The following is a 27,307-nucleotide window of genomic DNA, read 5'->3' on the forward strand; positions in this document are numbered from 1 at the left end:
ATGGCGCATGTGTGAACACCATAGTTATGATGGTAGTTTCCAAAGATGTAGTTTACAAATGCTCACCAGTGTGCAGATAAAGCTTTAACACAACAGTAGCACGGTGGTAGGTGCTAACAGGGCTGACTATCTAGCAAAACAGAAATCCCACAAATTATTAATAGAAAAGGCATTAGAGAAATTAAGCCACTCATCTCTGTACCTGCAAAGTAATAAACAAGCGCAGGGTAGTCACAAGACTATATTTTATTGGCTTGGCCCGCATTTTTATGTTAAAAGCAGTAAAAAAAAAAATTCAATAACTTAATGAGCATTCGAAATCACCGCCGCAGCCCTGCTCCGTGTAAACCGGAAGTCAGGCACTTTTGGCCGAGACGGGGGCGGGGCCTGCAATTCAGCAGGAAGTTCCGCCCGCCGCCGCCGAGGAAGCAGTGAAGCCGGCCGACTCCGACCAGCGCTGCAGAGGAGACACGAAACACGCCGAAAGAGCCCGGTGAGTGGGAGGGGAGGGGAGGGAGGGGGGGGCCAGGGCTAATGTGAAGGCCTGTGTGTATGCGTGTGTGCGTGCGTGTGTGTGTGTGCGTGCATGCAGAGGGGTGGGGGCTGCCTGTGTCTGTGTGTGAGCGAGGGCTTGCGCCTGTGTGTGCGCGTGCGTGCATGCAGAGGGGTGGGGGCTGCCTGTGTCTGTGTGAGAGCCAGGGCTTGCACCGCGCATGCGCAGGTATCAGACGCGCGCTCCCGCGAGGAAAAACGCTCGTAACAGATTGGTGTCCTCATTCCCAACTCATTCCCCATACGGGCTACAAAAGGTCTGAAGCAGACACTCTCAATGCTCACGCATTGAGAGTAAGGTCTGCTCGACCTAATGAGAAGGCCATCTGTATTTGGAGTGTTATTTAGAGCAGACCAGTATCCATAGGGTGATCACCTCCATACAGGTCATCAAGGATACTGTTTCAAGCTGTGGACCTCCGTGTGTTAACTAAACACATTCTAGGTGTTGCAGTATTGTTTTACCTCTATTACACCAATTAGATTAACGCACCCAAAAAATAATAAAGAATTGTGGCCACGTCACTATCCAACTAGATCAGAGCACTTTGTACATTACAAACATACAATATTCTCACACATATCATTTAGATATCTGAACTTTTACAGCATGTTTCACATGAGTAACAACACTGCCTTGCAGAAGACATGAGGGTGCTTATAACTTTAGGTAGCTTTTTTGAAGGACAATTGACGTGCTGAAGGGAGGAAAGATTGGCTTTGAGAGGCATGGTTAGTAGAGAACAAAACGAGTGATGAGTACCGGTGGAAAATGAATATAGAAAAGTTAGCCAGCTAAAGGAGTGACATGTAGGCGATGTGCGACAAGCTGTCGATGATGGGGTGGAGTTTGAGGACACGTGATAATCCCATAGAGACTAAACTGTTCGCGCCCGGGGGTTTGATCAGCCATCAACAGGTGGCAGGCAAGATGGGCATCGGAGGGGTGTGAGGTCCTGGCTCGACAGGCAGAGATTGGAGGGTCAGCGTGAAAGACTGAGCTGTGGCCTCTGCCCTCCTAACAGGCCTCTCACTTATTAACTGCCTATGTTTACGATGACCGAGCTGGCTGCAGCGCAGGCCGTCACTGCAGGCAGCTGTGTCAGCATGAGGGAGGTGGCTAGTGCCAGCACTTTGGCACTCATCATGGCTGCCTGGGCCAGGGAGGCCCTGACAGGCGGAGATGGGGAGCAGTGTTGGTATGAGGAGATGGTATTGTGGAGAGGTCCGGGAGACAGATTGTACAGCAGGGAGAAGAAGCGGGATGGGGACCTCCTTGGAGGCCTGGATTACATGTGCTAAGAGGTACAGAAAGTTGGGATGGGGATTAGTGAGGAGAGGCCAGTGCTGCTAGGTAGTGATAGATGGCAGGGATGCAAAGAGTCAAGCGAGTAGGGCATGATGGTGGAAAGTTGGAGTGCCAGTTAAAACACTAGGATGTGTTCCCGAAGTAGGATAAACCAGGCATGGAAGGTAGGCTGCCGCGGCTCCGCTTGCCTTGATGTGGAAGAACAGCAGCGCCAGGCGGATGCAGCGCGCCATGCCTTTATTATTATTATTTGTTTTAATAATAATTTAAAAAAAATTAAAAACTGACCTTGGCCGGCAGTGTGCCCTTGTTTCGCTTGTTGCCCTGCCGCCTGGCCCACTCATGCAGGTGGCCCTTCTCCAGAGCGCCATTTAAGAGCACACAGAGCTCAATGTTACCCTGAAAGTAGGCTTGGGCTAGCACCGCCAGGTAGCCCAGCATGTGGTTCAACTGGCCACCTATTCACCCAGTCAGTTGAGCCGGTGCAGTCACCCAGTCAGTTGAGCCGGTGCAGGAAGTTGTCGGCATCGCTGCTTCCTCTGCGGTGCCAGTCAGGGAGCCAGATGCAGCCCGGACGGATGCTCGCTGGTGCCTCCTTCCGCAGCCCTTCCCTCCCGGGACTATAAAATATTCAGCACACGGAGCCGTTACGAGTGCAGGGGGGGCATTGTTTGAGCACGCAAAAGAAAAAGCGTGGTGGGAGTGCGCGAGACGCCGTAAGCGTTCACATCTGCTGTGCGGCCGCAAGCTGACATCGCCATAGAAGAGACGGAGTAAGCGTGCACATCGGCTGTCTGGGCAAGTGCACATCCCCTGTCCCCCTTCGGCAACCAAGTTGACGACAATAGATCTCGCCGAGGCGAGCAGCGCATGTGCTGTGTCGCTAGGCGAGACCAAAAAAATGGTGCTCCAGTGCTGTGGCATTGTGAAATAATATTCAGAGCTTGCTGGTTCTCTATGGGTTATTTAAAAGAATCAACAGAGGGAATAGTTTATATATTATAACATTCACTAACTTCTGTCTCCCTCCGACAGATGAGTTCAAGCAGTGGTGTCTTATTCTGGCCAACAAGGGCCACCATCATTCAAAACAGTGAGTATAGGCACTGAATATGTAAATGAATCTAATTTGGAATAACATGTACATTTAACTGTTGCGGATATTCTGACAATCCTGCATCTGACAGCCTTGAACTAAAGACACCAAATTATGCAGTTTAGCCTTCTCCAGATTACTGAATGGTTGCACAGAGGGATAGGAGGTTAGGCAGATGAATTAAACACTGTGTGGCAGGACCTGAAGTGAAAATGGAAGCAGGCTGAAACATATTATTTTATGGCTTGTGCGGTACAGTTGTAAAATCTGGATATTTTCTTCCAGGAAACGGGACTATCTTCCTGTTCTAGAAGCCTCTGTCGTAATTCTCTGGAATTCAGTTATTTGTATAGTGTTGGAATGTTTTAATTGGGTGTATGATGGTTTAGAAATGAACTGGAAATGTCTTCTTTAAGCTGCCAAACTATATTTCCAGATCTATGGCATTGAAAACAAAACTATGCATATGTTGCAACAATAGAATTGTGGTGATTTGTCACGTAAAATATATCAAAGGTCAACTCTGTATATTTTTGCAAGAGAAAATGAGGATGTTACATCTTTTGAAACAATTGGAGAATATGGAATGTAAATTTCATTTACATGCTATTATTTTTCTGTCGGATAAAGAATATAGTGCCATTAACTAAACCCCTTAATGCAACTCACCTTCCACCATTACGTTTGTAGTTGTCCGGAACATAATGAGGCTAGAAATAAATGAAGATACAATTCAAAATTAAAGGTAAAGATGAGGGACAGTTTAAAAAAATACTCAATTCTTATGTGTACCAGAGTTCAACATGGCACACCAACAATGTAAACTGTTTTTCAACAAGCAAATAATAGTATACAATCTTTCTGTTCCTTCTATTACAACTTGTTTGGTGTCTTCAACTTCTCCTTTGGAGACTCAAAGGACTAGTTGATCAATTTCAAAAATGCAACATGCTTGGTGGCATTTTGTTTAAGAGGTCACGATTCTGAAAATAACAATTAGGTCAGAAATTTGACACAATGAAACCAGCAAAAGGAAAATGTACCATTGCCCTATTCACAGCAAGCAGCCATAGATAGAAATAAAAACACGGAGTAGCGAGAGAGCTCATGACAGAAAACAAAAATGCTTCCATTGCCAATCCTTTGAGCTTGCTCATAGTCACAGACTGTGAGAAAGTGCCCTTTTTTTACACGGTCACCCCCACTTTTTGCCAAACTGTTGATGTACTTTGACTGAGTGTGCTCTGGGTTCCAGCCAACCAGATACCCAGGGTCAATGTTCTTTCCCGAAAACTGCATTGAGACAAGACCCAATTGGCACTCTTTGGCCACAGGTCAGTCCCTTGTAAATGGTACCATAGGTACGAAGGGCACTGTGGCCAGGGAAGGCCCCTAAGGCCTGCAGCACTTACTGTGCCAACCTTAGAGGCCCTGTACCTTTAGACACACACACCCACACATACACACTGCTATTGCAGGGTGCGTATTTTGGTGAAGAACAAAGGGAACCCTTCTACCTGGGTGCACTATACCAGTGGTGAGGGTACAGGTGCATGAGCCTTGTACCCCTAACGTGTCTACGCCAATTCTTAGACACTGTAAGTGCAGTAATGCCATTAAGAGTATATGGTACAGGGAGTTTGTCATTACGAACTCCACAGCACTATAATGGCTTTACTGAAAACTGGGATTTAATGAAAAATGCACGCAGCAGGCATCTTAGAGATGCCTCTGAAAAAAGACCTAATACTAGTGTCCTGGCTGAGTGGCTGCTCGCCAGCTGTCACCAACAGCCATGTTTCTGGACCCCTGGGCAGAGAACCTGCTGCTCTCGGAAGTCTGGAATAATGCACATCCTGGGATGAGGTGCCAAGTCTCCTCCCCCAGGATGGGTAGGGTCCACGAAGGGGAAGCTTCAAGGGCTTGGCGCCTTTGTGAGCTACCCCAGCCATTTGCTGCTTCCAGCAACTAGCCCCCACCGTTTCTGACCCCCACTTTGGGCGGGAGGATATGCGGGGAACCCAGGTGAGGTATGAGGTGTGCCCACCTTTGCCAACCCCACTCCTCGGGTGGAAGAGAAGGTGAATCACAACTCTCAGTGACGTCATCTTGCAGATGAGGGGACCCAGCCAACCAGAGTGAGGCATATGCCTCTCTCCCACTGGAGGGTGGTCCAATAAGGGGTGTACACACGCCAAGGAAGGGACACATTAGTCCCAACCTTCACTTGCCTGTAACGCCCCTAAATCTAGTATTTAGGGGCAACCCCGAACCTTGCCTCCGCAGACAAGAACCAACCAAGAAGAAAAGAAGAAGGACCAAAGAAGCTGTGAAGCAACTGAGAAGAGGAGGACGCCCACTGACTTGGCCCCAGCCCACCCGGCCTGTACCCACCTCGAACCTGCTCCAGCGAAATCCCAGTGTGTCCTGCAGCCAGCAGCCTCAAGAACTGGAAGGACCTGCCCTCCCTTCCAGACTCAAGACTGTCTCCCATGAGCACTGGATTTGCTAATCCACAGACTCTGGCCCCAGCCAAAACGCTGAGTCTGCACCCGACGCCTACAGCCGAGTTCGAGTCATCCATCACCACCAGGAGGTCTCCCGGTGATCCTGACCTGAGCTCTAGTGATCTCTGGCTTGCCTCGACTCTCCAAACGATGCCTGCAGTCTATTTCTGGAGGACCCCTACGGCTGGAGCTGGTAAGAAAAACTGACTCCTAAAGACACCCCTGCACCCGGCGTCCCACGGCCCTGGGTGGCGCAACCAACAGTGTCCCAGCATCCCCAGGCATCCCAACTTACCTCTCCAACCGGTGGTCGCCTTCACAAGATCTTCGACCCCGAGCCTACAGTCTTTATTGCAACTAGAGACTCCCCATTGAAAACAACAGGGCACTTGATGCCAAAACAGCATCCTGCATCCAGCCGCCCCTGTGGGTGTACTTTGGGTGCTATACTCGGATCCCCCTTTGCCCTGAGCCTAACACCAGGAGCTTTGCTCCCACAACTCCCACGATTAATTACTTACCTGCACACAGTTAACATTTGTTTCGCCATAGGAATACATTGACTGTTTTTCCGCGAAAATTGTTCAAAGTTAGTTTGTTCGGAACATTGAAAAACTGCATATGTACTAAAAGTGAACTGCTTATATTTTGTCTAGGAGATGCCTCAGTGTGAGAACTAGGCATATCACACTAATTAGCAAAAGTAATCTAAAAAGTAAAGTACAAAGTAATCTGTAAAGTAAGTGAAAAGTAATTTTGAATTGTTGACTTACCTGTAATTCAACCAACTGCATTTGAACATGCATTCAACTGTAAATCATTGCATAAGATTTTGCAAAGTATTATTTCACTTACCTGCACCAAGCTTGGCTTGGTTCGAAGAAATAATATTTTTGATACAAAAAAATTGGTCTAAGTTCAGTCTTTGAGCGAGTGACATCATTTGCTGCCTGAGTGTGTACAACAAATGCTTTATACTACCCTTTGATAAAGCCTTAGTGCTCAACCACACTATCACAAATAAAGAGCAAGGTGCTATCTACTTTGACCTCAGCCAACCTTTAGGGTTCCAATGGACTCTGTGCACACTATACCTCATTTTGGTATCCTATAGCTGTATAAACAGAGCCAGCTTCCTACACAGACCACATGCTTTTTTATCTAGTGGCTGGATCCTGAAGTGTCCAAGAGGATTTCAAAAAGAGAAAAAAACAGATAATTAGCATTAAAAAGGCATTTTAATCCGGCCTGCTGAATGAAATTAACCTGAAACTAAACACCCTTCTGGTTGAGGAATCGATAGCACTGCTGCATACTTTAGCCTGATGGCACCCAAAGGTAGATGGATTCAGGCTGCCAACCAAGGCGGCTCAGATGGGCCATGTGTTGAGTTCCCTTTGTAGGTTTTGTTTGCGCTGTGCTTGCAAAATCTCTTAAAAGGGGCTTAGAACTCGCCCAATACTTACCATTCGATGATTCCAATGTTGCTCTAATTTACATGCTTTTGACTGGTCAACACGTCGCCTGCTTTCACTTTGCACGTCTTCCTGCGTTGCCTGTCCATGTCGAGGAGCATTGCCCAAGTACAGTTTACGGTCACTGGCCAGTGCCCTTCCACTGGCTAAGCACTTGGAAGGTACTTTTTTAAATCTGCTGTTTAGCACTTCATACATGTGCATCTGCAGGTCGTCTCCTCTCCTCCACGGCGCTCTTCTCAGATCGTTCCTGGTACCCCCACTCGCTAATGCATCCTTCCTCCTCTCCTCATTGCTTGCCCGTCCCCCAACCTCTCCTGCCTTGCTGCCGTTTTCAGATTCTCACATTGTTGTTGGCACCCACTCGTTACTGAATCCTCTCCCTCCTCATTTCTTGCCTGTCCCCCCCCCCTCCTCCCCCCAGACCTCCTTGTTCGCTGCCATTTTCAGAAAAGCGTTTCACCGTTCTATTTTTCCCAGGCTGTGTTTATGCTGTGCTTTAAATAATTTCTAATTCTGAAGCAACATTAATTGCTGGGGTTATGTGCAGGGGAAGGGCCGGAGCCTTGGGGCCAAGTGTGTTTGCGCAATGCCAGCTCACCGTAATGTCTAAGCACACACCACAGGGATGAGAAAACGCTTCAAGCTGAAAGTTTAAATTGTATTTATAAAGCTACTACCAAACTTTAAGAAAACGTTTCCTTTTAAGGGAAATCATTACACTGACTTAGGCATTGGTAAAATAAAAAAAATGTGCTTAATGTTTATAATAAAAAGGTTTTGAAGTGGTTCCTTCAGTGACTTTCCAAAGAACCTCATTCACGCATTTATTTACCTACCATTCACACAACAGCAGTCACGATCAGCACGCAACACTTCCCTCACCGCTTCTCTTTATGCAGATAATAAAGTTCCAATATGAGCATTACACTTAATGAGTAAGGCTGTTGTTGAAGACATGAGGCTTACACACAGTGCCTGAGCTGGTGCTCCACATGTGAGGCATATCTAATAAGCCTCTGTGCATAGATCTAGACTCTCATTGAATGTTATGGGCTGTGAGGTGATTCAGACTAGGCTTTAAGGTCTTAGACTCTTGCCAATCAGCGGGATTTGCGCTACTGTGAGGAATCTAGGCCGTGTGTATTTGACTCACTGTTCACTTGGTGATGTACCTGCAGCCACATTTGCTTTCTCTTTATGCTTCGTGCCATATCCTAAAAAATCTAAACCCCAATAATATGAATACTTTGGGTCTGTGCCATGTAAGCCAAGTGTAAGCTTTCGTTGAACGTCGGTCAAATGTGGAGCACCTGTAGTGGGCCTACATATCCTCTATTTCACTTGCTAAATGTAAGGCAGACCAGAAAAAATGAATAGTGCAGGATGACACAACTTCTCTAGGTTATCTGTCCGTTCCCAGTCTCACATCCACGTATTCAGGAACATGATTTAAGAAATATTTTGTTTAGAGCACTGGAAAAGCTGATAGGTTTCACCAATGCAAAATGTATTGACTTTGTCAATGTTTTTTTTCTTTACACGTTGCACAGCTGTTGAGCTTCAGTGCATCATGGCTTAAACTGTTAAAAAAAAAAAAAGGGAAAAAGAGCCCTTTGACACAGTCGATGCTGCCCGCATCATAGCGCTTTTATGACATTTTATTTTACTTTTTTTTAATAAAACGAGGGACACCAAAAAAGCAAACATCCACCACCCCAAGAAAATGACTGCCACCCATAAGAAATGTTTCAAATGGTTCTGGCCATGTTCTGGGTGACCCAAGGCTAGTTAGAGGATACAGTAATGCCCACTGGAGTTCAGAGTACAGCTGTGGCCCAACTAGGCCCTATCTTTCTGATTAAGACAGTTTATAAAATAGTGGTCAGTCCCCACTATGTTGCACAGATGGGTTTCTGGTGCAGAAGCACTCCTCTTGGCAAGCTCAGTCCTGCTGCTCGAACTAGCATGTATGTTTTACCTATTTTTTTTCAGGTCAAGCAGAAAGATGACTCCGGAGGCTTATGGGACTTCAGTCAAATTTGAAGGGAGTACAGCAACTCAGAAGAGTTCCACTTCTGGTCCGAGGTATTTTGGTCCTAATACTGGTAATTCATCTTCTTTGGTATCTGCTAGGAAAAGATTAAACACGAGCTGGCATCTGGAAGCTAGAGCTGGTTAACAGAGCAAATCTGAGGATCTCCCCATAACCTGAAAGGCTCTTCCAGTCCAGGAAGCATTAACTTTCTGATTTTGTTTGCCTGATTTTATACACCTCCTCCCAAGTGCCTAAAAGGAAACTAGCTTGAAGTGGCTCAGGTGTAAAATGGATTGGCTTGTATCTAGAGGCTCTCCGTCAGGTGAGATGGCATACATACCTGACACTGGGGAGCGGTAGGTTTCAAGCAGCCAAAACTTACACTTCACTCACATGGGATGATAACTACACAGGCTTTCTCAGATTTAGGTCCAGTCTGGCGAAGAATATTATTCCAGCAGAAATCCCATTGCTGGTCTATTCACTTTCTACCTTACAAACATGTCTACACCACCTAGGGGTCCAGTTGGCAAAGATGAAACACGGACTGGTTGAGGGATTCAACACATATGACCCTTCTGGTGATCATGGTGGGCTGCCAGAACCTAAAAGAAGGTGGGTTTTATCCTGTATGAGTGTCTTGTTGCTTGCCCGATTTTCACCTACTTAGTGTGCACACCAAGACCGCAACACAGGAAATGGGGGAGGGTGGGTTATAATTAGGTAGAAGACCGCTCAAACAAACTGAATGGACTGACTGACTGCCTCTTCACTTTCCAGATACACCATTTTTGCTGAGGGAGACAAAGGTGTGAATGTGCAGCCTAGCACAAAAGTAGCCAGCGTCTTGTACAGTCACAGACATTTGGGGGGGGGGGGGGGGGGGGGGGGGGAGTAACTTGAGTGGGCTTGCATGATTATCGAGCTCAGTGGGGGAAAAACAAACAGACATGTCCAGAAATATAGACGGTCAATGTGGCCCACCTTCACTAGCCACACATAGAACTGTTGCCCCAACACAGATTTTACTTACTTTTCTTATCCTGGAAATCAACATTCCAATAAATGAAAATATGCTGCCTTCATGTTTGTAAGTGGAAATGCAATATCAGTTCTTCCCTTTTTCTCTCAACAGCAGAGCCGGAACAATACAGGGGGAGACCATACAGACAAGAGTGACACAGTAACTGTTCTCTATGGTTCAGTGTACATGATGGATACACTGGATTCTGTTTACTGATGTGACTTAGATGCCAATAGATAATTAAATAATGAAGATAATGGCTAATAGGTGCAGCGGGTCCAGTGTAGAAGAAATTTGTGATAGCTGTTTAGAGTAGTTAACTTAAAAAATATCCACTTCAAAAATCTCTCTGAGCTTCATTTCCCATATTTGCCCATATTAGGAGAGTTGGTCTATTTGCTTGTTAAAAGGGTTATATAAGTAACTGGACGAGGAGAGGAGTCTTGGACAACAATTACAAATGTGCCAGTTGAAGGTAATGGGTCTTTTGTCTTTTGTCTTATGCATATCGTCAAATTAGTCTGTAGTGTGCTGTATTGTATTGGCATTTGCATAGCTTATTCCTAAAGAGCTCTAATGTTGAGGAAGTGAGGAACCTGTTTTGAGTGCATGATTGTTAGAGAGTGTTTTTTAATGTCTATGAGGAGGAATTTGGGTGTTGTGCAGGAGACCAGGAGGTATGCTCCTAATGAGGTGAACTTACAACTTTGCATGTGGGTCAAATATATTCATTCAAGCTTGGTGGAAGTAGAACCCAATAAGTACCCAGGCACCACAGTAAATGCTCTAGGGAGGTTTCCACTAGTTCTGCTTCCATAGGAGACCCTTTTATGGGTGCCTGGCAGAAAATGGCGTGCCTAACCCTTCTATTGGCAGACAAGAAACATGTAGCTAGGTTTACTGTTTGTATTAACCCCTTCCGTGTGGCCGCGATTTTCCCCGTGTGCGGCCGCCGGCCGAACACGGGCGGGCCATGACGAACCCCAGCCGTCATCAGCACACGAGCACCGTAGTGCATGACGGCTGGGGTTCGTCACCAGCATGGAAGGGGTTAATCAAGAAACCCAAGTGCATGTAGTCACCAAAAAGGTAGGCATCATTAAGGGACAGGGCTTGGGGGTTAATTAGCAGCAATGGCTGTTGTACCAATCACAATTCCATTTTCTATAGGTGTGCGTGTGCAAAAGGACCAGTTTCATATTTTCATGTTGTTTTCCTTCCTCAGTTCATAAGCTCAAATGTGATCATCTTCTATGTGTCTGTAATCTCTCAGCTACCTCACCACATTGGCTCCCTAGCACAGCATTATCTCTTCTCGTGCACCAATAAAGAATGCCCCTTATCTGGCATTAGCAAGTCATCCACGCTTCACATCCATCCATGTGGTTTTTGGTACTTGTAGCTTGAAAAAACAAAACTACAAATACATAAAGTAAAGTATAAACCAGGAATGGATGATGCACTCATGACCAAAACAGAACACTTCTACTTTAAGAAGGGGTGGCAGAGAAATATGAATGGGGATGCTCTAGTGAGACGTTCATAAAGAATTCCAATTCCTCTCTTTCTACATGTCAGCACAACACCTTCCTGCTCCTGCTACAGCCCCTCTCCCCTCAAAAAGAACACTCTCTCCAACAAGGCAATCCAGTGTGGGGAAAGGAATATGGGCCCGATGTAGGTAAATCTAATTTACCACTTCTAAAATACCGAATCATACCGATTCGGTATTTAAGAAGTGGTAAATTAGAGGGGGGGAAATGTAGGTAATTCTGATTCGGTAAATACCGAATCTGTAAGTACCGAATCGGTATCCCCATTGATTCCTATGGGCCTTGAAGCCCATATGAATCAATGTGGAATACCGAATCGGTATATAATGACCTATTCTTGCAAGGGTGCAGAGGGTGTCACTTTGACACCCTCTAGCACCCGAATTACAGGCTTGTGTGCCATGTGGCACACATACATGCCCTAAGGGCATGTCTGTGTGTCACATGGTACAGGTGTGCATGCACAGATGTGCATGCACACCTGGATTCGGTATTTTACCACCCAATTGGATTGGGTGGTAAAATACCGACTCTTGAAGGCCTGTGGCACTCTTCAGAAAGCCACCTACATCTCTATTTACCGATTCTGTACATTTACTGATTCGGTATTTTACCGAATCGGTAAATGTACAGAATCGGTAAAATTACCGAATCTGTACTTATGTAGCCCCCTACATAAGAAAACCGTAATACCGATCGGAAACGGCCGAATTCGGCCGTTTCCGACCGGTATTAGGGCTCCTACATCGGGCCCATATGTTCCTAACCCTGTAAGCATAGATTCGTAGTGTGTAGTGCTGTAAATTCATATGCATAGAATACTCCTGCCATCTAGTGTTGAGAACGGATGTTGCAAGTTGTTTTTGTTCAAAAAGTCTTTCAAGTTACATCTCAAATGATGCAACACCAACCACTGAAATACTTTGGTAGTCACTAGTGGAATGTTGCCTAGGAAAGCCATAAAGGCTCTCTTCTTGTAGGTGGAATGAGCTCTTGGAGCTGCAGTTAGCACTCGTAGTGCTATCTACCTTGCAATACCTGCTTTTGAGATTAGGGAGCCTCTGAGGATTTGAGAAGGCCACGAAAAGCTGTGAGTTTTACAAAATGGCTTTGTCCTGTCGATGTAACAGATTAAAGTTCTTTTAACATCGAGAGCGTGTGTAGAGCTCTATCCGCTACGGAGTTGGTTTCTGGAAAGAAAACTGTGAGCTCAATGGTCTGATTTACATGAAAAGAAGAAATCACTTTAGGGAAAAATGTGGGGTTAGTTCTAAGCATCAATTCATCAGGACAGACTTGGAAATAGTATTTTTCCAAAGTGAGGGTTGAAGTTCCCTGATCCGTCTAAGGGATGTTATAGCTACCAAGAAGGCTACCTTCCATGTTAAGAACTGTAGATCCATGAATGTAGTGGTTCGAAGGGTGGACCCAAAAGTCTGGTGAGAACTATATTGCAATTCAAGACGGGGGATGGTGGAATAACTCTTTTTACGCCTCCATAAAAGCTTTGATGACTGGAAATTTAAACTATGAAACAGGTTATCTGTTTTACATATATGTAGCAAGTGCTGCTAAGTTAAACTAAATGGAGGTGTAGGGGATACCTGGTTGCTGTAAATGGAGTAGGTAGTAAATAGCGTCCTGTACTGTGTGGGAGAGCAGTTAGATCTGGTTGGTTAAACAATAATGTAAAAATCTTTTCCATTTTGCTCCATAGCATGCCGTGTGGTAGGCTTACAGGATTGTTTTAGAATGGTCATACATTCTTGTGGAAGATTTAGGTATCTAAATTCTAAGACTTCAGGAGCCATATGGAATGTGCGGGGACTTTGGGACCCCAGGAAAAAGCGGCAGGTACTGTCGTATTTGGACAGACATGTGTACATTGCGATGCTGCAGGAGACCCATTGTCCACAGGAGTCACCCACCACCCCCACACTGTCAACCGAGTCCTTATTTTGTTATTTGCTAATCTTCTCACGTAATTCCTCCTGAAGACCGTGTCAAGTATGATAGGTGCGTAAATTCTCCATGGGCTGCGTGGTTCGTTAAAATCCCTAGTGGAGAGTGCCAACAACACCGGTGCATGATCAGAGTACGTTCTCGCAAGATGTCTTGTGTGAGCTAGTGCCGGAGCTAAACCTTTAGTAACGAGAAAAAAAGTCTAATGAAGCCCATGATCTGGCCTCTGCAGTGAAATGCGTTCCCTCCCTCTGTTGTCGGTGCATATGCCGCCATGCATCCATCAGCTGAAAGTTTAGCTTGATGTACTTTATCACTTCCTGAGCCTTGGTGTAATGGTGCGATGCTGCGTGGGATCTATCCATCACAGGATTATATGTGACGTTGAAGTCTCGCCCCCCCCCCCCCTCATATGACGTGCATAGACTCTGTTTCAAATACCTTTGCCCAAAGACTTAAAAAAAACTCTGGTGCATCCACATTTGGCTCATAGCAACAGGCCAGTGTGACCGATTGTGAGCCCAACCGCCCCCAAGCGATACAGTACCTGCCTTCCGAATCACTTGTGGCACCTGCCAGTTGGAATGGTGCATTTTTCTTTACCAATATTGCAGTGCCTCTAGCATAAGTGTAATACGAGGAGAACATTCTAGTTTCCGCCCACCTATTGGCAAATGTAATTGGGACATTACGTGGACAATGGGTCTCCTGCAGCATCGCAATGTACACATTATGTCTGTCCAAATACGACAATACCAGCCGCTTTTTGCTGGGGTCCCCAAGTCCCCGCACATTCTATGTGATAACAGTCAGCTTGTGTACCATCATGTCAGCCATATTCTCCCCTTTCACCTCTCACCGCATCTGGCACGCCAGATTGGTATTTCTGCGCTAGCAGTAGGTTACGTTTCATGAAGCCAGTATAATGTGCAGATCGGCCATACCATTTCCGACGGACCCTGTCATGTTCTTCAATGTGTACCGTAAACCCTAAACATTGCAAACATACAACTTTCCAATTCCATCTCCTCCCTCCCAATCCCCTGTCTTCCCCCCTACCCTCCTCCCACTGAAGCAGCCCCAACTTGCCAGTAGCAAACTCCCACCCTCCCCTCCCTCTCCACATCACAAACCAAGTCAAATACAAAAAGGAAAGGAAAAAAAAACAAATGTAGCACTGTGATTCCCTCTAACCATTTGCAGTGTATATAGGGGGGACACCCAATGGGAACCATATCTAGGTGGCAACACAAAAACCCCTCCCCAATTGAGTCCATCTGAGATGGAGCCGTCGGACCCTAAAGAGGGAGGGGTTGCCCGGTATATGATAAGTGTAGCTCATTGCTCCCAACCAACCGTCTTACAATTCTGAACTTGATGCATGAACCCGCTCCCACCCCTAACACCCCGTTTAAAACACGTTAATACTCAAGTGTCTATGAGAAGGATTTGTTCATTGCGAGTCCTCTTCAGCGCCCGTCGAGGCGGATTGTTGCGAGTCCAAAATGTTCTCCTCAGGCCGCTGCAAGCGCTTCACGTGCTTAAGAAACTCTTCCACCTGTTGCGGATGAGTAAAAAAAAGTTGTTTGCCTTGGTGCGTCACTCTGAGTCGCGCTGGGTAGAGCAACGCGTAATCAATTTGCGCCTTCCTCAACTTTACATCCAGGAACTTGTGCCTCTCCTCCTGTACGATGGGTGTAAAGTCCGGATAAATGGAAAATGTATTTCCGTCATATGACAGTGTTTGCTTGTTCCTAGCTGCGTGCAAGGCCACATCACGGTCCCTGTAATTTAGCAGACGTGCTATGATGGGTCTTGGGATTTGCTCCTGGTGGTGGTCGCGGTCAAAGAGATCTGTGGGCGCGTTCCACGATAAATTGACTTGAAAAGGATTCTGCACCTGCCGACAGCAGCATTCGCTCCACATATTCTTCCATTTTGCCAGTATTTGTGGATTCCGGAATCCCAATTACGCGAATATTATTGCGCCGGCTGCGCGCTTCCAAATCTTGATTCTTGGACGCCATTACTTTTAACAATTTATCCATATGTGCAATCTGTGCGGTGTGACTCGCCGTTGTGTCTTCAGAGTCCGAGATGCGCTTTTCCGTTTCCTTAATTCTATCTTCATGGCCCTCTAGCTTGTGTTCAATTGCGTCCATCCGCGAAGACATGCGGTCCACCTTGTCAACAATGGTGACAAAGCCCTGCCGGACTTCTTGCAGTATGCTTTGCGCATCAGTAGGTCGACTGGAGTTATCATCTTGAGCACTTCCCCCTGCCTCCAGGCCGTTCTCTTCATGCATTGTACGTGTACTTTTTTTCGCTTCGAAGCTCAATTTCGGTTGCCTTTTATCTGTCCGCCCCATAGTGATGCCACGGCCAGGGGGGTGCCTTCAGGTCGATGTTCACACTCCACCACCTCAAAACACTCAGTGGGCTTGTCGTACTCCCCCTCGTATATTCAGTGACTTTGATATAGCGGTGGCTCTTATTAATATCCGGGGTCGCCTTCGCCGTCACACGTACTCCTTCCTAGTCGAGAGACACTCCCCAGACAAGAACTGAACAACTTGCCAGCTTCTTTGTGTCTATCTCAGCCAGCCTGTGCACCATAATCCCCGGGCGAAACCACTTGGCAGCGGTGGCAGCCGTTTTAACCAGTCTTCTCTTCAGGCCTCTCCCTCGTCGCCAACCTCGCACCTGATGGGTGGGGGGGCTATATCCCCTGAGTGCCCCACCTGGTGTGGTGCTACGCTGCTACGGAGCAGTGGTCTGGAGAGAGATCCCTCCAGAGGTGTACGCACCACGGGACAATTCGTGTCTGTACTTTCTAGGTATTACCAAGATGGCAGCTGCATCTTCGACCTCCCGGAATGGCGTTCAACCTGGGGGGTCTATCTGGCTTAACCACTCACTTCAGGGGGTCCCCCGCCGCCGTCACTTGGCAGTCCGACGTGATTATACCCTCTCAGTGGTCCCAAGAATCAATTTGGGGTCTGTGTAGGAGGGAGGGGGCTCTGCATCAATGGCCACAGCTCCACGGTCTATACAGTTCCTAATTCAGGCAGCCAGCACTCACCACAGTGGCCTCCAGGTCTGCAAGTAGATCGTACAGACGCAGGAGAGAGGGGGGGGGGGATGGGGGTGCTGCCACAGGTGCCACCAATTGCCCCGGTCAAACACAGTCCTGAGCCCTTACGCTGTCGGATGTCCTCAATCAATACCAGTGATGCAGTGTGACTTCTAGCACTAGCGTTAATCACCCCCAACAGCGTGGCTCTTTATCTTCCCCCGCCGCAGCCCAACGTTTCCATTGTGTTACACAGGGCTCCACTGCTGTTTCCCACTTGCCTGCAGTTGGCGCTGGCCCTACTGGTCTCGGGGACGCTTTCGCCTGGCCTCCCGCAGGCACGGGAGGCGCAGTACGATAGTGGCAGTCTCTCCGCCCTCCCGTGCTGTGTGGTCGATTCTGGCCTAGCTGGTCACCACGCAGCCACGGACTCAAGGGGCGCCCCTGTCCGCCTCGGCGAGTTGTTCTCATCCACACCTCTCCTCGGGCAAACCTTCTACATCTACTTACAGGTATGCCCAAACTGCACCAAATTTTCACCGGGGGCGTCGGAAGTGCCGCACGTCAATCTGGCCAGGTTTTAGGTTGTTTATGGGGCAAAAAGCAGGATAAATTATCGGATCAAAGCTCTGGGCTGCGGGAGCCTCACGCTAGTGCGGTTATTTCGCTAGTGCGCCACCTAGCGCCCTCTCCTCAAAAGTTTTCTTGCATTTTGGTAATTTATCTGGAGGTGGTAGAGGTGGTTTGGCTTCCACCTTGCCTGTATCCAAGTTTTATGGCCAGAATCTTCGCCTGGTATCGAGCGGCTCTTGTAGCTTGGACAAAATAGGCTAAATAGGCCGCTTCTTGAGTCTTGTGTGGGCTTGAGGTGTTTTCGCTGCTGAGATTGTTTTGGGCTTTGACAAAGTCTTAGATGCCAAAGACATTTTTGATGCAGACTGGTCTTTCGGCGCTGATAGTGACCTGGTGTCGGATGGGGTTTTCGTAGTGGAGGGTATTTTCGGCCCTGGCATTGTCCTCAAGTTGGAAGATGCTCCAGGTTTGTCTGGCCCAATGTTCAGCTCCGAAGGCTTCTTCGCACGTTGATGTATATTTTTTCGATGCAGGCTTCGAGACTGGTTTTGACTTGGAAGGAGTCTGTGCCTTAGTCTTTTCAATTGCATTCAAGGCTTGTTTGGGCGGAAGGAATGTCTGCTCCTTTCCTTTGTGCTGGATACTTCCATGGCCCGAGGGCTGTGGGGTTCTGAGTCTGTGCTTGCACTTTTGTTTGTGTTTGCAAGGCTTTCGCTACAGTACTCACGTGCCCTGTCGAAGTGATGTGTTGGGCCTCTTTAATGTCCTGGTCGGAGTTCAACCCTTCACTGCTGCTGGCAAGAAAAATGGGGATGTCCATCGGAGTTCCTTGGGCCTCTGCTTCTTTTTGGTTGTCGCGTTCTTCTGGTTGAATTGTTGAAGTCAAGATAGGTCCGAGGCCAGGTGGGCGGAAATTCGAAGAAAGCAGTAATCTGTCAGTTTTCTTACGCGTCTCATTCGTTGGGTGATGTATATCAGACACAGAAAAGTTAATAAAGTGTGTCAAATCTTCGATCCCGGAGATCTGAAGTAGACATCTGAACCCGATGGCGGAAAAAAAAAATCTAATAAAGGAGCCGATGAACATGCACAATACAGAATAAAGAATGAGTCCCTATACCTCGTGACTTAAAATACTTTTCGAACAAAACCTTGCAACGTCCGAGCCAAACACAAGATGGCAGAAGTATTCTAGGCATATGTATCTATGGCAAACACATGCTACGAATATAAAGCAATTTTCTTTATCCAGCACCGCATCTTTAACATTGCCCAACAGCAACAATCGAAATGCTGCTGTGGTTGATAATTACTGCTAGGGTTTTACCACCTATTTTGACATTCACTGGATGTCCTCTAAACTTTACAAGGAACGGAAAGAAAGGCACATTTCAAACTCTGCGAAGTTTCTATGGAATTGTGGCTAGGGGCAATAGTAAGGAAATAATGTATTTATTATTCCTTTTGTTATAGCCAACTGGAGCCACAGGTTAAAAGAGTGTGTGTATTTGTTAGGGGGTAGTGCATGCATAATTCAAAGGTTTAGAGATACATGTGTTAAAAGTAAGTGCTGCTGCTTCTATCTGGTTGGACACAATGTTCCTTTCTGCATTCTACAGAGACATGCTTAATCATGTACAACAGTCAAAATAATGCAAAGTGCTTGCATTCTGTCTCTCACATCTCTTCTCACTGCTACAAGCACAGGCGCTGCAACATAAAGCAAGATAAGAGCACTTATCTTGTCATTACACACCTGAAAACAAAAAGCTTTCCATAAAGGCCATACTTTAATTTAACAGTCTTTTAATCAAACACTCCCCAACAGCGTAATGCAGTATGCATCAACTAAAGGGCTTAAGTATCGTGTCTGTAGTATTGCATTATATAAATGCAATTATAATCAAATACCATACAATAGAAACGGCTACTTAACTGTAAAAATACTTTTGTAGCTTTAAACTCCATTAGATTCACATGCTCTGCGTTATTCTGCCATCTAATAGAACTATTTATGTACAAAACTTTTACTTTCTGCATCGACCTTTGTGGACTCTACATAACTCATTGAGGCCAGGTCCTTAAAGTTGGGTGGATGTGGGACATCCACCAAAAAGTGGCAGATGTTGATCCGCCAAACTCTAAATAAGGCTCAAAGTATCTAGGTGCATTTTTTGTGTTTTACTATAAAGTCTAAAAAAAGGGACTTGTAATTTTTATTTCAAATGACACTACAGATAAATATAAGAATAAGGCCGCACATTTGAATATGAATATTACATGCAGAAGATAAAAAAAACAACAAAGGTAACACAGTAGATCACCCACAATTTGGTAACACAAAATCGGAATTTTGTAATAATCTAGCAAGGGGGTTGTATATATTCACATATCAGAGTGATATTAATACTATTAGTAAAGTTAAATACAACTTGCATAAACTGTGCAGCACATAATTCTACAGTATTTGTCTTACCGAAAAATCCCTCTTGGGTGTAAGTTTCTTGGGAAAGTGATCAAAGGCATATGATTTAGTGCAGACAGGATGCCGGTTCCGGTGAATTTTGTAGAAAAGGTGTGCTGATTTATCAAGTCGGTAGTCGCAGATATACACATCCTGTTCTTTTACTCCTTTTGGCCTTCCTGTTATACAAAACAATAAGCAAAAACATGTTTGTAGAAGTCATATTTCTTGCTTGCATTAAATCATTCTCTTTCCCTTGAAATAAGCAAGCCCTGAAGAGGAGTAAAGATAACAGAGCCAATTTACCTTTACAATAAGTATAGAGGTCCAGAACGCAACAAGTTCCAACCACTGCCTCTAATGGAATAATTTCATACAATGGAACGCGGAAAAGCTCATTGTGATAAAACTTTCGTGATGGGGAGTGATGTGTTTCATGTGGACGGAAATAATGATGACCAAACGCAAACCTTTCACCTCTGTAATACAAAATACAAGCAAATATTTTTTAGCAGCATAACAGCAAATTTCAACTAGTTTTATGCACCTTCTTAGTCAATAATAAAATCACAGCTATCACATTTTTCTTAATCCTGCCTACAACAGAACAAGGTTTACAAAAAAAAAATATATATATATATATACTAATTGCAAAGGACATCAATGCCCTCATTATAATGTAAAAGATCAAATGACCCCACGTTTACACATGTGAAAAAAAATCTACCCAATACTGAGCAGGTTACTCTTTTCAATCAGATTCCATCGTCTGGTCAAGCTCACAATCTGACCACTTAAAAAAAAAAATGAAACTATGTAAGGGTCATATGATTACGAAGTTAAACATAAGAGCACCATGTTCTGCTTATAAACATTTTCTGCAGAATTAAGAGTATATACAATATTAAAGAAATCCTCTAATACAATAATCATAAGATCATTATTATAAGGAGTATTCATTATATACCTTCTAATGGGAAAGATAGACGATACCTACCTACTCTATTAATGTCACTGAATAAAGATGTCTCTCTGTTTCAAGTATTGAATTCCCTGTAGAATTTGAAAAGCTTATGCTTGGAAATTGGGTATCAAAAGGAGGTGCCAAAAGTATGCTTTCAGAATTTTACTAGGAATGTGGGACCCAAAAGCAGCAGGTAATATTTACATGTGTGCAAATGGCTTGATCCAAAAATGCCTTGTGAAAAGGAATTTGCAACATGCTTTGGGTGCACACAGAAAGAGGTTATTTCTGGCTGTAAGTAATTTAAAAATTTTTTTAAGGCGTTATGGATATGTGGGAGACGTTTATGGCATGAAGGGTGTGTCATGCACAGGCCCTCATAGTTTAGAGCTTTAAACACTAAGGCCCACCCCGATGAGAACACATAGTAGTTTGATGTGCCAGTGATACAGTGACAGAAAATAAAACAGTAATATACTTTTTTTATGAGATCTCATTGCTATTCAATAGTGCAAGATGGAGTCACCTCCAGTTACCAAAAGAACAAATACAATGAAAAAAGCAGAAATGGGGTTCTCTGGTCCCTGCCAAACATATATGAATCAACACCTCTTTGGAGGGTTAGAAAAAATTTAAGTGGCCATTTATCTAGCTCTTGTATCTGGTATCTTAGGTGCACATTTTGATATCCTGGGCACACATTCTCAGTACTAGGCACAATAAATGGGCTCCGACATAGTTTTATGTACAATACTTTATGACACATGTGGACAAAACACATGAAACCTGAAAACCAGTAGCTGGTTAAGGGGTTAAGATTTCAACGCCCGCCCTGCACGCCAGACTTTTTGCTGCTTTCAATTTTCTTTAGGTTCTCAAACGTGGTTGCTGCTGCTCTCTCTGAAGAGATCATCTAGACAGGAATGAAAACAACACATACTTCTCATTTTTCCAAAGTTTCTCTATGCGGAAGATGTCCAGTTTGTCCCTGTTGATGTGAGACAGCAGTCGGTAGGACTGTCTTACAGGATGGCCATCAGGTGTTCGTCGGCTGTCCCTCATCAGATACACAGATTCACCTGCCACAAAGCAAAAAACACACAGCACAGTCAATCATCTTCAATGGAACTTGTGGAAAAAATATTCTCTGCATTTGCTTCCAACTGCAACATACTTTAGGAGGAGCTTAAACTTTTGTCTTACAAGTAGCAATCCATCTGAAGGCAAGGCCCACTAAATTTAAGGTAATGTGGCGCGAGTCTGAAATGTGCATTAGGTTCAAATTAGTATATAGTGGCCCAAAACTATGAATTAGGACTCAATATACAGAACCATAAGACTGTTCATTATTACTCAGTCATGTTGAGCTCAGATATTTGAGCATAAGATCACTGTAATCTTGGGCAAGCCTCAAATACAGTGTGTTAAAAGAACTTGCTTTTTAGAAACAGAGTGACTGTAATCTGATGGAATTAGAACGTAGTTATTTTTTTTCCAGATGTCGATGAAGTAGTGCAAAAGTGGAAGGGCTTCCTTGGAGGAGGAAATTGCTAAACCTTTAAGGTGTCGTAGGGAGCTAGATGAAGGGCTGCTGAAACCTTTTTCTTGAGGTGTCATTCCAGTGCTCAGTGAACTCACCCCCACAAAATACTACAGGCTTGTGTGAGCGAATTCTCCATTTACAAGATGTGCCAGGCTATATTTTCTGAGCACTGACCACAACAAAGGCAGATGTTCTTAGTGTAAGGGAAAGCATCCAAAGAAAAGATCCTAACCTGGAACAGCATTTCTGCATCATGAGTGCGTTCATTGCATTCATAAAGAGGGAATATCTCTTTCTTTATAAAGAATCCTGAAAAAAACACTTTCTCGTGTACATAGGAAAAACTCTCCAATTTCCTTTAAAAAAACATCAGCAACTTTTTCCTCAATATTACTTCTTTTATCTTGGATCTGAGTGATCCAAGTTTACAAGTCCAGTTTTTTCCAGAGGAGAGGTAACCCCATTTTGGAGAGAGCCAGATAATCTTACCTTTATGTGATACCGAGCTTACATGTTTCTTTAAGTAGAACATGACGCAAAAGAATGAACAACAGCTCTGCTCTATCTGCAGTTGCTAGGCAGAACAATGGGGCATATGGACTATAAGGAAAATTGCCAGAGAAATCAGCAATATCAACCAGGACAGATCTGAGGCATTGGTAAGCAGCATTGCCTTTTCTCAGGGTATTTAGCAGATTATTATCAAGCACAAATTTAAGGCCACAAGTTCTCAGAATTACTCCTCATGCTCACACTTCAACTAGGATGTTGGAACATCTGTGAAGAGGGTTATGCCAAAACAAACATCATTTACCAGTCATTTTATCTATTCTTACTTGAGGTTCACTGCTGTAAACCAACTGCAATCTGTCTTTGAATTTTTACACACCTTGCTCTCCCAGCTCCCTTGGCCATCAACCACATTGCTTGGCAACTATTAAGCCCCTGCCATTCATGTGGTTGATCATTACGAAAACTTGAAGAACTCCAGGCACCAGTAGTGCTCACCAACCTGAAGCAGCCTTTCTTCTATATAAGGGCCAGTCTTTTGTTGTTGAGACAGCCGCGGCCCATCTGTGTGGGCTGAGGGGCCATGCCCCCCACCTTTTACCTGGAAAAGTCTAGCCGAACAAAGGTCAGACAGATACTCTTCTTGCTCATGTCAGGCAGCCAGAGCTGAACTTTGCTAGACGGAGGAGTTCACAGCATTGTGGGAGTGACCTCCTCAGTCTGGCAAAAGTGCCTCGAGGCCCTCCTCCTTGTAATGACAGGGAGAGTCATTGGTTGCCTCACACCTGTATGATTTGGATTTAAGCCCTGAAATGCCAAGGGAAGAATGTCAATCAGTGACACCTTGTCATCGAGTGGGGAGGTGTCAGCAGTCTCACTGACACCCATCCCACTCTGTCACAAGTAATGGACTGCTGCCTTCCCTCATTAGCTGCATTGAGGTCAGCCAATTAGGGCAGGCAGCATTCCCATCCCCCCTGGGACCTCCGAGGCTTTCCTCTCGGAGAGCTGCAGTGAAGGTAAGTTTTAAGTTTTTGTTATGTTTCATGCATGCATGTATGCATAAACTTAAGTGTTTTTTGTGATTGAGTGTTGTGAATTGGTGTGTTTGTGAATGCATGGGTGTGTTTGTATATGTGTGCCCTCACCAACCCCCCTCCCTGGTAAAATTAACAACCAAACACTACATTGCATCCAGTTCTCATTTCGTACCATTGTGAACCCCTACCTTCTCTCCTAGGACCTGCCCCTAAATGCTACCTTAGTTAACATTCACTCCTGCCTCACCTAACATCTTCAGCAGCATTGACAGGCAACAAGTAAGCTGCTGTGACACATAAAGTTTACCTCTGGGCTGATGACCACCAGATTACCCAGACATCATCTCAGCTTTTCAGGACTTGAAACCAGATGTACAGTTTGACAAACAGGAAGTCAGAGCGTCTGGGTGGCGGACACATTAGGTTTGCCACCCTGAAAGATTACAGTCCACCAAATTGACAGATCATTGATTGTTCAGCTGTAGTCTCTTTACTTTGACGGGAACCGCCGTCATGGCCGTCTGGTCATTGGGTGGCAACTGTCAGTTTTGACAGTCGTCTACCAAACTTGTAACATTTTTATTTACAAAAACAAATTCCCAAAGTGGGAGTTTGTTACTTAAAAAAAAGAATGACCCCGACAACCTTGAAATTTCCTGCCAGAGAGTGGGGGTAAAAAAAATAAAACCATTAGTTTGTTGTAGGAAGCTATCTCTCTATATAGTGTACCAAAATAATGTGCACTGTGCAGTGTCCATGTATCCCTTACTAGTGGACAGGGGGTTGCTTCAATAATCCCAAGGTGTTCTGTTTGCGGTGGGTTGGTCAGGCAGCCTTAGGTTTACCAGGGGGGTGTGCTAGGCATTTGTTGCACATACAGAGCCAATAAATGACACACACATTCAGTAAGGAAATCAGAAACCAGTTTAGAAAAATATCATAGATTTTTATAATTATTTAGACACTAAGATCTATGAGATTAGTTAAGTACTTTTCGAGTGAGCGATTTTCAGACACATAGAAAATACAGCTGCCAGATTTGAGGCATGAGACTAGAATACAGTAATGTTATTCTATGGGTGAACCATACACTGCATAGGGGTACTTGCAATCAAGATACAAGCTAGTTCTTCTGGACTTAAGGTAAGTAGGTGCGAAAGTCCTTTGTTCCACTAGCAATGTTATTCAATGGGGGATAGGGGACCTCTGGTTGGTGGCTGCTCACGAGCAGGCCACAGGGTTGTGGAAGCAAAGCTCCTGGTGTTATGCTCAGGGCAAAGCGGGATCGGAGTTAGCACCCAAAGTAGACCTGCAGCGACGGCTGGATGCAGGGTGCTGTTCTGGCGTCTGGTACCCCGTTGCTTTCAATGGGGATTCTCCGGCTGCAACAAAGACGGCGTGCTCGGGACGAAGATCTTTCGGAGGTGACCACCTGTTGGAGAGGTAAGTTGGGATGTCTGGGGATGCAGGGACACCGTCGGTTGGGCCACCCAAGGCCGTGGGATGTCAGGTGCAGGGGTGTCTTTAGGCATCAGGTTTTCTTAACAGCCCCGGTTGCGGTCGGGGGGATCCTCCAGAAAAAGGCTGCAGGCTTCGCTTGGAGATTCGAGGCAGATCAGAGCTCAGGTCAGGATTGCCAGGGAGACTTCCTCGTGGTGTTGGGCCACTCGAACGCGGGCTGTCGGGTGCAGATTCGCGGAGTTGGCCGGAGCCAGAGTCTGTGGGTGAACAAACCAGGTGTTCACGGGAGACAGTCTTTCTTGTGTAAGGCAGGCAGGTCCTTCTGGTTCTTGAGGCTGCTGGCTGCAGGACACACCAGGATTTCGCTGGAGCAGGTTTGAGGTGAGGACAGGCCGCTAGGGCTGGGGCCAAGTAGTGGCCATCCTCCTCTTCTTAGTTTCAGCACGGCTCTTCGGTCCTTCTTCTTCCCTTCTTGGTCGGTTCTTGCCTGAGGAGGCAAGGTTTAGGGTCTGCCCCTAAATACTAAATTTAGGGGTGTTATAGGTAAGTAAAGGTTGGGACCAATGGGTCCCTTCCTTGGGGTGGGCACACCCCCTATTATGCCACCCTCCAGTGGGAGGGGGGCATATGCCTCACTCTGGTTGGCTGGTTCCCCCATCTGCAAGATGGCAGGGACAGAGAGTTGTGCTTCACCTCGACTCCCCTACCTGAGGTGTGGGGTTGGCAAAGGTGGGCAACACCTCCTATCCTGACTTGCTTTGCCTGCCGATTCTCCCACCCAAAGTGGGGGTCAGAACCGGTGGGGGCCAGTTGCTAGAAGCAGCTAAGGTCTAGGGAAGCTCGCAAAGGCGGCAAACCTTTGAAGCATCCCTTTAGTGGACCCTAACCATCCTGGGGGAGAAGGCTTGGCACCTCATCCCAGGATGTGCATTATTTCAGACCCCTGAGAGCAGCAGGCTCTCCACCCAGGGGTCCAGAAACATGTCTGGTGGTGGCAGCTGGCAAGCAGCGGCTCAGCCTGGACACTAGTGTTAGGTCGTTTTTCAGGGGGCATTTCTAAGATGCCCTCTGTGACATTTTTCATTAAATCCCACACTGGCATCAGTGTGGGTTTAATGTGCTGAGAAGCTTGAAACCAAGCTTCCCAGTTTTCAGTAAAGACATTATGATGCTGTGGAGTTCATAATGACAAACTCCCAACACCATATACTCTTAATTGCATTACTGCACTTACAATGTCTAAGAATTGGCTTAGACACCGTAGGGGTATAGGGCTCATGCTCCTGTACCCTCACCACTGGTATAGTGCACCCAGCTAGAGGGGTGGCTGACCTATGCCAGGGCAGTGGGTTGTAGGCATGGCACAAGGATGTGTGCCATGTCGACTCTTCACTTTGTTCTGCACCAAAAAACACACCCTGCAACGGTAGTGTGTGTGTGTGTGTGTAAAGGTACAGAGCCTTTAAGGGTGGCACAATAAGTGGTGCAGCCCTTAGGGGCCTTCCCTGGCCACAGTGCCCTTGGTACCTGTGGTACCATTTACATGAAACCTACATGTGGTCAAAGAGTGCCAACTGTTTTTTGTTTTCAATGCAGTTTAGGGAAAGAACATAGGCCCTGGGTACCTGTTTGGTAGGAACCCAGGGCACACTCAGTCAGAGTACATCAGAAGTTTGGCAAAAAGTGGGGACAACCATGCAAAAAGAGGGCACGTTCTTACAGGTGGTACCTATATAGGTGGGTTAGATGACACAATGCTGCACACAACATCACGCGGAGCCGATTGAAGGCAACTACCAGCGCAAAGGGGTATTGCTCGAAGAAAACCTTTCCGGAACAGTCTGACGCCTGTGAAAATCAAAGGTAAGGAATCTGCGGCTACATGTCTCTATATACCAATAACTACTCCGGGAAAGCAGCAATAATAGGGTCCATCTTATGATACTTGAACAAGCTATAGCTAAGTGGTTGTAGGTGCAGGAACTACAGTTTGGTTAAGATCTTATCTCTCACTAAGTTCCTTTAGGTTTGGTGTACAATTAGGCGGCTCAACATCACTAGTAGTCTTGTATGTGGATGAGTTGTTGGCAGTAACTGTGGACAGAATTAGAAAATTGACTACAGCATGTGTAAAAGTAATACGTGAATGTGCCCAACCAAGCA

At 45.6% G+C, this 27,307-nt stretch overlaps 1 protein-coding gene across 2 annotated transcripts in view; it reads right to left on the reverse strand.

Moving 5' to 3' along the window:
* Positions 1 to 27,307, reverse strand: part of ASH1L (ASH1 like histone lysine methyltransferase) — an 820,515-nt gene that overhangs the window by 119,265 nt on the left and 673,943 nt on the right. For both annotated transcript variants that reach the window (XM_086947410.1, XM_086947409.1), the window contains exons 22-25: positions 21,531 to 21,669; positions 19,933 to 20,105; positions 19,639 to 19,805; positions 3,627 to 3,667 (exon numbers count right to left, since the gene is read on the reverse strand). In XM_086947410.1, coding sequence (XP_086803536.1) covers positions 3,627 to 3,667; positions 19,639 to 19,805; positions 19,933 to 20,105; positions 21,531 to 21,669 — 520 coding nt within the window. The remainder of the gene's footprint in view (positions 1 to 3,626; positions 3,668 to 19,638; positions 19,806 to 19,932; positions 20,106 to 21,530; positions 21,670 to 27,307) is intronic.

The sequence above is a fragment of the Lissotriton vulgaris genome, chromosome 12 (genome assembly GCF_964263255.1).
Source record: "Lissotriton vulgaris chromosome 12, aLisVul1.2, whole genome shotgun sequence".
NCBI lineage: Eukaryota > Metazoa > Chordata > Amphibia > Caudata > Salamandridae > Lissotriton > Lissotriton vulgaris.